Source organism: Ammodytes marinus (assembly GCF_949987685.1).
Source record: "Ammodytes marinus genome assembly, chromosome: 17".
In the NCBI taxonomy this organism is placed as follows: domain Eukaryota; kingdom Metazoa; phylum Chordata; class Actinopteri; order Uranoscopiformes; family Ammodytidae; genus Ammodytes; species Ammodytes marinus.
Window position 1 is genome coordinate 5,241,046 of NC_137221.1, and position 10,901 is coordinate 5,251,946.

At 39.0% G+C, this 10,901-nt stretch overlaps 2 protein-coding genes across 2 annotated transcripts in view; both read left to right on the forward strand.

Moving 5' to 3' along the window:
- Positions 1–3,206, forward strand: part of rnf19b (ring finger protein 19B) — a 29,475-nt gene extending 26,269 nt beyond the window's left edge. The window contains exons 6-10 of the mRNA XM_080045305.1: positions 308–422; positions 882–1,022; positions 1,639–1,831; positions 2,167–2,301; positions 2,733–3,206. Of these exons, the coding sequence (XP_079901431.1) occupies positions 308–422; positions 882–1,022; positions 1,639–1,831; positions 2,167–2,301; positions 2,733–3,147 (999 nt within the window). The 3' untranslated portion in view covers positions 3,148–3,206. The remainder of the gene's footprint in view (positions 1–307; positions 423–881; positions 1,023–1,638; positions 1,832–2,166; positions 2,302–2,732) is intronic.
- Positions 3,207–6,242: 3,036 nt separating this feature from the next.
- ndufs5 (NADH:ubiquinone oxidoreductase subunit S5) lies at positions 6,243–9,478 on the forward strand. Its single transcript, XM_080045306.1, has 3 exons — positions 6,243–6,314; positions 7,890–8,109; positions 9,261–9,478. The coding sequence occupies exons 2-3, from the start codon at positions 7,894–7,896 to the stop codon at positions 9,366–9,368; spliced, it is 324 nt and encodes a 107-aa protein (XP_079901432.1). The 5' UTR covers positions 6,243–6,314; positions 7,890–7,893; the 3' UTR covers positions 9,369–9,478.
- The last annotated feature ends 1,423 nt before the right edge of the window (positions 9,479–10,901 follow it).

Here is a 10,901-nt window from a genome sequence, read left to right on the forward strand (position 1 = left end):
CCAACCTTTGACTTTCAGCCCTGTGCCATGTTAAGCTTTAGCTCTGCAGTTGTTGTTTTTATTTAGCCTGCAGGCGATAGCTACACTTGACTAAACACATACAACCTTGTGATTCCAAGACTAAAAAACAAAAATGTGTGAAATAAAATCAAAATGCATACAAATTCATAGCTCTGTTGTGTATAGCACTTTTTTGGAGGTCACTCAAAGACACTTTACATCATACATATAGACATTTTTTTTATAAAAGAAATAAAAAATATAAGAAATAATAATAAAATATATTAATAGTGTCTTCATTCTTCAGATCCACGCTCACTACGAGCTGAAGAAAGCGTCTCGTCACCGTAGGAACCTGGCCATCACCGGGGGCGTCGCCCTGTCAATCATCACCGCGCCCGTCATCGCAGCCGTCAGCGTCGGTAAGAAGTCCAGACAAGAAGGCAAACATATTGAATGCAACGGGAATCATGGGAAATTATTTATTAGGAATAAGCCCTTGAAATGTAGCATCTTGTTTTGGAGCGGCTCCTCAGAGACAAAAATACAGTATACAGTACAACACAATAAGATGAGACAATCTCTGAGGCTGTCAGCACTGTGGGGAAGAAGCTGATTCAGAAAAATTAAGAATACAACATTGTTTTCTTTATTTTTTATTTGTGATTTACTTAGCTTTTGAATATTTTTGGGATCATACAGTATAAAATTAAAATTACAAGCTAGAACAAACGATCATGCAAGAAATCAATTAATCTATATAATCTATGTCATAATAATTACCTTTTATCCATATTTCTTTCATTGAAAATATGAATAACACTTAGAAGTTTGGTGAAACTTATTTGATTGTTTCCCCATTTTTGTCCCTGTCCCGTCAGGTATTGGCGTGCCCATCATGTTGGCGTACGTGTACGGCGTGGTTCCCATCTCTCTGTGTCGGGGCGGAGGCTGTGGCGTGAGCAGAGGGAAGGGGCGCGGCGTACGCATCGACTTTGACGATGACGACGGTCCAATCACAGGTTAGGACGCCATCTCCATCTGCCTTTAGTTTCACCTGCTTTCTGCCCTAAATACCTCACTACGGTTACCCAACATGTAATCAGTCGCTGAGAATATTATTTTATATGTTTAGTTTTACATGCACTTGCTCATTCATTTCATTTTATCATATGGCACTATTTATGTCATGTATTTTGTATATAACGCTTTATATTAAGTATTTTCTCTTGATTTTATAGGGTTTGTTGTGTCGTCAGAACTATATAAAATTAGCTTTCTTTGCTCGTTTGCTGTTACATGTAATTTATGATTGTCAGAGGAAAACTTTAAAAGTTACTCATGGCCACTTTAAGGTATTTTTTGTAATACATTTTGATTGATTGACTGACCAAACAACACATCCTGCAAAATGGTGGAGCAGTTTATTAATTCACCAAATCTCCCAAAATGTCCAAACCTTATTACATGAACCATACAGAATATCATTATAAGTTCAAGATGTTTGTTTTCATTATATTGAAGTCAGACAACAATACAACAGAATTAAGTTAGCACTCCCAGAGACATACAAACATTTAACAACATGTACACCTTATCACATGAACCATAAAGAATATCATCTATTTATTTGTGCAGTGGCGGATGCGTGGCGGGCGCTGAAGTCGTCCCCTAGCCTGGGTGACAGCAGTCTGGACGGGGCGGTGAGCGGCCTGAGCACCACCACCCCCAGTGAGGGTCTGTCTGTGGCCCCCGGGACCCTGGGCGACATGCCACACTTTAACACACTGGCAGGGGGCGCTCTGGGGACCCGCACAAGCAAATACAGCAGGTGAGGAACAGAGGAAGATGAAGTTTGAGAGAGACTGTGATGTCAGTCTTATTATCTACTAGTAAAGATTAATTATACAGTTATTCATCAGCAATTTGTTTTTGATTTGTTCCATACTGAAGTAGTTTTGCTTTTTTATATATTTATAAAATACAGTTTTCCCTTGTCCAACACAGTTCAAAGCAGACAAACAATAGACATATGATTCAGCATTAAAAAGTCCAAGAATATATATATTTTTTTGGCATTAGAAGAAAATTACCAACACAAACCGACCAGTTATGAGTAATAAAAATGCTGTAAAATTTAAAGAATATTTATTTGTTTCCCCCCAGGCTGGAGGTGCAGTCAGGGGAGCTACCTAAAGACTCGTCCCAGAGAGAGACGGGTAGTCTGGGCGCGGGCAGCGACTGTGCCAGCACCAGAGGGATGGCCGGATCCATCATCTCCTCCTACACACTACCGGACAGGTGACGGGCTCTGAACAACAGACTTTTTAAAAATATTATTTAACAAATAAAATCTTCTCTCTCAAGTCTCAACACATTAATGTTTACAACGGATGAATTAAAACATTTTAAACCAGATTTTCAAACTCACAATCTTTTCCATCTCTTGATATTGTTTATTTCATACAGTTAAATCAAAGACATTTTGAGAATACACTTTCATGGTGACTGCATGGAAAACAAATCTTTGTGCAAATTATTTAATTAATTCGGATATCAAGCTTTTAAACATAACCCTTTGATCTATGTGCTCTTGTTGTCACTGGCATGTTGATGTTGTGAGTTTATGCATTTAATCATTTTAACATGGATGGGATAGACAGTAGAAACGACTTTCCCCTTTATGATGACTAAAGTGTTTACTCATTGTGCTTCATGTATCTCCTCTACAGGGAGTGCACTAACCTAGAGATCCAGGTGGACATTGAGACCAAACCGAGCCATCTCTGCCTGACCAGCGAAGAGGACCTGACTCCGCCTGCGGGCTGCGCTGCCATGGTGACGGTCTCCGGGGGTGATGAGCCTCAGGACTGCAGCTCCAGAAGAGGCGGGGCCCTGTCGCCGGGGGCGTCGCTAAGGGAGGGGCTTAGAGACGTGACACTGGCCCAGCCGGAGAGCATCCGCAGCGACCTGGAGATGGACACGCAGTCGGACGACATCGCCGAGCTCACGTCAGACGACTGTGACTCACCGCTTCCCAAAAGCTGTTACCCGGCAACCACACCCCAACCCCCGCCCTGCAGAGCCCTGAACCTCCCTGAAGGCCTTCACTGTCCCGCAGACAGCAACGTCATCCTCTACGTCTGAGAATTGCACAACAAAAAAATGAACTGATCCCCCGATAGCTACATTTGAGCTACATCCTTTTCTTCATAGCTTTTTTTTTTTTTTTTTTTTTTTTTTTTTTTTTTTTTTCATTTCTGGTTTGCTGCTTCTTGCGACTCACAGACACCGTCTTAAACACAGTCAGAGTTGGTTTACTTTGGTCTGTCTGTCTTGTCTTATCTACCTGTCACTCTTGTCAGGGTTCTACCTCTGAGGTTTATAATATGATGATTTATGTTTACTCCTTGGTGAAAAATGCCTTGGCTACTTAAGCAAAAAAAAAAAAAGAATAAAAAAAAATGAGGTACACATTTTCCACAAGGACATCTTGCAAAATTGAAATTATGAAATAAGGTGAAATGTCACCAAGCACAGCGGAGGGAGAAGGACTGTTGCAGACAGTTTGCAGAGGGCGAAATGTTGTGTGAATGAATGTGGACTTTGTACTCAACTATTGTGGCTTTATTTTTTCATAATTGTCCTCTATTTATATTCAGACGACCTTGAAATGTTATTATTTGCCGTGTGTATGAGCCGTGCCTCGTGTAAAGAAAAGAAAGGGCAGTGAGGTCCTGTTACACTGGTGATTAGGATAAATAAAGTTTACTTTGAATCTCACTTTCCCTGCACAGAGGAGGAGGTAGACTGAGAGGAATGAAATCTGACAAAGGGGATTTTAAGCAGCCATGTTTTCTGGAGGGCTACAGCTTCGGGTTGGATAAAAATGTTTTTACTTTCAAAAATGAGTTTCTTTGTATTAAAAATTAATCTATTAGGATTTTTGGTCCACCTTGAAGTCCTTGAAGAGGTGCCCACATCGTCAATGTCAGATCTCTCTCTCTGTATATTTGTGGTTGTGGTTTGTGTCACGTGACTGGACCGGTGTTGGTCAGTCGGCCGCTGCCTTATAGACACTCGCTGACCGACACAACACAGAACACACACGGTTTAGGTATTTCCAATCAGTTATCTGGCTGTCTGGTCCATGTGAAAGTTGTGTGATTGTATGTGAATGACTTAACACCTTAAGAATGTATTTGTTTGTCCCACTTTGTGATTTGAATGAGCACTTGTGCACTTTATCTGAATTTTTCTTATTTATCTTTTCATTTCTTTTCTTTCTTTCTTTCTTTCTTTCTTTCTTTCTTTCTTTCTTTCTTTCTTTCTTTCTTTCTTTCTTTCTTTCTTTCTTTCTTTCTTTCTTTCTTTCTTTCTTTCTTTCTTTCTTTCTTTCTTTCTTTCTTTCTTTCTTTCTTTCTTTTACATTTCATCATATGTTGCTATGAGTGTGTTAACTTCAGTTTCATACTCAAGTCTATTGGTACAAACCAAAATAAATCCCCTACCAGAAGGCTTCTATGTTGGATGTAACTAAAGAAGAGTTTGGCTCCAAAAAAACAATACAAAAGAACCGCTTTTGACTATAAGTATTTTTGTCAACTTTATCATTCATCATTCAGTATTTTGAATCCAATGTTTTTTATTATTTTTTTGAAATCAATTTTGTGATCTAATCCAAGAACTGAAAGGATCTTATTTTTTTATATTTTTACTCTATTATTTAATGTTTTACTAATCAACTTTTTAAAATTCATTTTCACTTTCGGAGCCAAACACTTTTAAGTATTGATGCCGAAAAGCTCTTCTTGATCATTCTCACTCACTAGCCTGAATAGTTCCTTAGCTTTGTATCACCTCTGTGCTTCAGTTCAAATATAAACGGTTTTCTAAGCAGGTTTTCAAAAGGAATCAACTTGGGAACCTTTTCTTTTTTTCATCTCAGAGAGTAGCTTTATGGATTTAGCTGCTTCTGTAACCTGGCAACAACGATTTGTTTGTTCTGCACTTGTCACTTGTTTTTCTGCCTGCCTGTGAGAAAAACACACGAATGTACCACGGACGGAGTGTGAGTGTTTAATGGAAGAGTTCCATTAAGTTCACAGGGGGGTCCTGTCCTTATTTGAAAAGGTTTTAGAGTATATAGATAGATAGCAATATTAAAGTGTTATTATATTGTTTGTGTTATTTCCTGTCACTGTTATAAATGCCCTGCCCCGTACGTATTTGTGGGGTTGTACGTACAGGACTGTGAAAGACGACTTGTGGACCTTTGGGGGGAAAATGAAAATAAACACAATCTGATGTTGCACCAAAGAATTCTGTTTTTATTCATTATTATGACAGGAAAAACAAAGGAAAGTGGTTACATGTAGTTACTGCACACTGTCATTTTTCTGGAGAGAATACGAAAATGTGCAAAAGATTTTTAGAAATATTTTTTTTCCAGAAAATCTTTTAGCGCTGTCATTTATCGCAAATTAAAAGATAGATAGATAGATAGATAGATAGATAGATAGATGGATAGATAGACAGACAGACAGACAGACAGACAGACAGACAGACAGACAGACAGACAGACAGACAGACAGACAGATACAGACAGACAGACAGACAGACAGACAGACAGACAGACAGACAGACAGACAGATAGATAGGTAGATAGATAGATAGATAGATAGATAGATAGATAGATAGATAGATAGATAGATAGATAGATAGATAGATATAGATAGATACATAGATAGATATTGCACAACACAATGAAGGTGAAAAACAAAAAATTACAAATCAAATAATTTTATAGAAAAGCATTTACACTAGAAAGAGATATATAAAATTAAATAAAAGTAAGAAATTATTTTCATAAAAGTAAAAAAGTAAAAATAAATAATTCAATAATTCAATAATACAAAAATTTAAATGTCTAAGTAATATGCTTACTGTATTTAATGAATAATAAATAATGATAAATAAACAAAAAATCACATTAAAAAAGTTATTTCTAGGCTATTGAATTACTTTTCTGTTGTGTAAATACAAGTTTAAAAAAATTAATATTTTATTTATTTATTTTGGCAGGGAGGATCAGGTTTAGTTGTGTATATATTTTTTTAAATATATATGTAAATATAATTTTCCTGAATATTTCCTCATATTCTAATAATCCAGTAGTCGGCAGTAATGGACCGTTAAAATACAGGTACTGTCTCTTCACGACACATCCCGTCACTTTACGGTAGTGTTGTGTTGAGCCGTAAAGCGAAACGCGTGGAGCCGGAGGAAGGTTAAAGTGAATCCTACAAAACTCGGTAAATAAACATGTTTTCCTTGTGTTTGCGACGTTATAACTGCGTGTTAGATGACAAGACACAGCGTCAGATTGAATAATTATTAAATACATGAGCCTATGATTGTAAACTCTGAAATGAGAGCGGGCTAGGGTTAGTTAGCATTAGCAACTGTCATTGAAGGGGATAATAAACATTTGAGACAGAATTAAAGGGGTTAGGTCATTTTGTCACTTCAATTTGAATCTCAAAGCTGTTAAACTGTGGGATGTTTATGGAGGCAATCAGCCAGCTAGCTGTTCTAGTTAGGCCTACTAACCCTAAGGTTAAACAATAACAACAGGGCAATAGTACAGTTATATATATTATTTTTAGAAAGGTGATTAAATAAGACATTCTTTTACCTATAACATTTCACTGTCTAGGGCCCAGTATGTGTAGAAGGAAACAGGAGTAGAGAAAAGTGAATGGGTATTGAAATAATGTGTTATAACTCTTCTTATTATGTCTAAATATCAACAATGATTTCATTTGTATTTAGCTTGCATTTAAAGTTTATAATCTCGCAGAGGCACAGTGCTCCTTGTTATTATTATATGTTGCATGTTAGGAGTCACAACCATGGTCACAACAGCTCTGAAATGATGTTTGTCTCTGTGTATCAGATTACTATGAAGGGTTAGAAGTTGTTTGTTTCATCTGTTTGGTTGGTAAAGGTGAATACAAACGTTTATTCTGATTGATAGTATGATTGACACAACATTAAGATGCAAAGGTGGTTTCCTGCTAAAAGGCTAAAAGCTCAAACTCACTTAAACATTGTGAGTGACATATCTTCATCAGTCGTTTGTTCAAAATAAATGATTCAGTCTCTCTTACAAATAACATTTGTTTTAAAAGCAAATGGCTTTGGCGTCTGGTAGTAACCGTAGTAACCCATTATGTGGTTTCTAATAGGACTTTGTTTTGATAGCAAAAACCTTTAAAATGATCTTTGAGGATTGTCTTTCTCAAGCTAAATCGTTTTTTAATGAAGCCGGCATTTCCTTTTGAAAGTGTCTCACTTCACAATAGACTTGTGTTTCACTGTGGACTCTGAAATAATTTGGTTCTTGGTTTGGTAATCTACGTGACTGACCACCACTGCTGTGTCTCTGAGATACCCACTGTGTATCAGGCGACTGTGGCTCAGGTGGTAGAGCGGGTCGGCCAATGATCGAAGGGTTGGAGGTTCGATCCCCGCCCTGCCACTTATGTCATGGTTGTTGTGTCCTTGGGCAAGCCGCTTCACCCACCTTGCCTCGTGTGAATGTCGATAGTTAGCCTGCTATCGGTGTATGAACGTGTGAATGGTAACGTGTAAAAAAAGAGTCTCCGGTCTCAATGGGATTTAACTGTATATATAAATGGTTAAAAAAAAAAAAAAAAAATCCATCAACTATATTTGTCCCTGATTTGTTTTTGGATTCATTCAGCAAAAATGTTTGTGGTCAATATTTCCAACTTGTTCCCCTAACCCTCTTTAAATAAACAAAAAGCAAGCAATGCAAAATGTTGTTTTAATATTTATATTTACTTGTCCGCTCCCTCCGTTAGCATCATGCCGTTTGTGGACGTGCAGTCGCGGCTGGGCATCAACCTGGACCGCTGGCTGCTGCTGCAGAGCGGGGCTCAGCCCAACAAGAGAGCCGCACGCTGCCACGCCTTCGAGAAGGAATGGATCGAGTGTTCTGACGGCATCGGACAGATCCGCGCCAAGAAGGAATGCAAGATAGAGTTTGAAGACTTCTACGAGTGCATGCACCGGGAGAAGACGGTGAGTGTCTGGCTGTGAACAACATATTAACATTAATAACAATAATAACATATATAATTAATAACATTATATACTGTCTATGGTGAACACTCACTGTCTAGTAGTAGAATAGTTGTCTTGTTGACTGATGTGCATATATCACAAAGCCATTAACATCTTTGTTTTGTTTTGATGGTATTGTCTGTGTCCTTTTTGCATGTTGAAACTCAGCTTCCGTTGTTCTAGGATTTAAAGAAGAATCCTTAAGGCAATGCTTATGTCTTTTGATTTAAGCTGCTCTCTGCACCGCTTGCTGTTTGATAATGAGACGTTTTATTACATGTATCTGTGTCCATATCTCTCAGGCCTCCTAAGAGAGAAGGATGAACATTTAAAACACCGTCTTATCGACTAAATTAATCTTAGAAGTCTGTATGTAAATGAAAAAAGCCCTTCAGTCCAATCCTGTAGATATTGTCAAACTGAGGTCAGTCCTTTAGTGTGTGTGTGTGTGTGTGTGTGTGTGTGTGTGTGTGTGTGTGTGTGTGTGTGTGTGTGTGTGTGTGTGTGTGTGTGTGTGTGTGTGTGTGTGTGTGTGTGTGTGTGTGTGTGTGTGTGTGTGTGTGTGTGTGTGTGTGTGTGTGTGTGTGTGTGTGTGTGTGTGTGTGTGTGTGTGTCAGCAGAGGAGAGACAGACAGGTGAACTGTCAATGTGCTGCAGCAGCATCCAGACCATCTCATTCTGTCACCATGGAGATGAAGTGCTGACTTAAGATGAATGTCAGCTCAGAAAACAACTGACCTGAAGCTCACATCTACTCATGTGTCTGAGTTGAAATGCTGGTTCAGAAACTGCTGTTTGTTGCAAATGTTTAAATCACAAGACCATAGATGATAAGTGGGTAGTGGGTAGGGCGGTCGTCCACTGGGTTTCAGGGTTGGTGTTTCGATCGCCCGTCTCCCCGCCACATGTCCAAGTGTCCCTGGGCAAGACACTGAACCCTAAATTTCTCCCGATAGTTAGCTTGCACCCTGCGTTGAAGCTGCTGCTAATGATGTATGACTGTATGTATGAATGTGTACAAAACAATGTAAAGCGTTTACACAAAGCCATTTACCATCTATACTCAACACTAACCTCTCTTTCTTCTTCTTCTTCTTCTCCTATTTCAGCACCAGCGGCTTCACGCCATCCGTCAGCAGCGCGACAAGATGGTGAAGGAGGGCAGCTACGTGGCGCCCGCGTGCCACACAGGCAAGGCAGAACACGAGTCACCCTGAGAGAACGCACACACACACTCACGGTTCTGTTCCTGTTTATAGTCCAATCAGATGTCTCTATTTCCTCTTCGCCTGTACAAGTTTGCAAATAAATGTTATCATCCACTGTCCTCTTCTTCTGGTCTTTTTTGTAATTGCTCTATTCTTCTTCTTTCTGTCTTTTAAGTGCGTGTTCACACCAGCTTTGTTTAGAGCAGTTGAAACGAACCCCGTGCGTTTAAGTTAAGTTACTTTATTAGTCAATGGTTGGTTACATTGAAATGTGCCCTCGTGCGGTTTATTTGGGTTGGTTTGAATGCAGTCTGAGACTAAACAAACGGACTCTGCTCCGCTTGAAAGAGGTGGTCTCGGGCCGTTTGCAAGTGAACTCTGGAGCGGATCATCTCTGGTGTGAACCCCATGCGCACTAATCACAGGAAACTGGAGGATTTACACCATTTTGCTAACTTTTGCATAATGTATTTCATTAAGTGCAAGTGTTATTAAGTTATTTAGCCCACGTTGCCAGCATACACCCATATGCTCCGCCCGCTACAGTCTGCTGCCGTAGTAACGTTGGCTGAAAAGTAGCTGGAAAGTAGCGCTACATTTAATAGATTCTGGCTGTTACAATATGCGCTCCACATCAAGCATGAAAATAACTGGCCAATGATCTGTGATGTAGGCGAATGTAGAAATTGCAAGCGATTTGCATTTTTACTCGCCAAACTGTCTGAATGAGATACTTCTATCACCAAAAGAGAATATGTTATGAAGATCTTAAAATAGTATTCATTGTAGGCCTACTAGCATTATCAGACAAAGGTTGGTTTTAAAATGTGCCCATAAAATAGTTTGTTGCCACTAATGTTTTCTTATTTTGGTCATTTTCCGGTGTTTCATATGTTTAGACAGTCTCAAAGTCATTGTATTATTATTATATGGACCATGTACAACAGCTGATTATTGAAGCGCTTTGTGCCTATACAGTATTATAAAAAGGCAGGAAGTAATTTAAACATATGAGTGAACCATTAAGTATTGTCCCTCCAGCTAGCCCTCTTTAACCACAGTCATGTTCTTAACCCATTGACCTTATTATAGTAAATAATTGAATGTTTCAGCCAGTAAATGCTCCGGAGGGACACGGCTGTCCCACTCCGATGACAGACTGATGTGAGTGGAGGCTGTTTGACATTCTCTATTCAATTACCAGCGTTTAACTCCTTCTGATGGGATTAGCAAGTTCAGTTAGCCGCCACTAGATGGAGCCAAGAGCACAGGCAATACAGGAAGGGTAAGCATAGCATCAAGTATTTGACAATAATATTAATTTTCTGCTTTCGCCTTTGGTTGACACTTTCGCTCGAGGAACTTAAAGGTGGAGTCAGCGATTCTGAAGAACGATTGTTGACAAAATCACTTTTTGTCTGAATCAGTGAATATCTCAGGATCTGATACCTGTCTGACTGTGTTAATACACAGCCTAGGCTCTGTAAACTGGAATTTCAATAAAGGGGGCCTGCAGTAGCTGGCAACATGCAAGTTTACAGA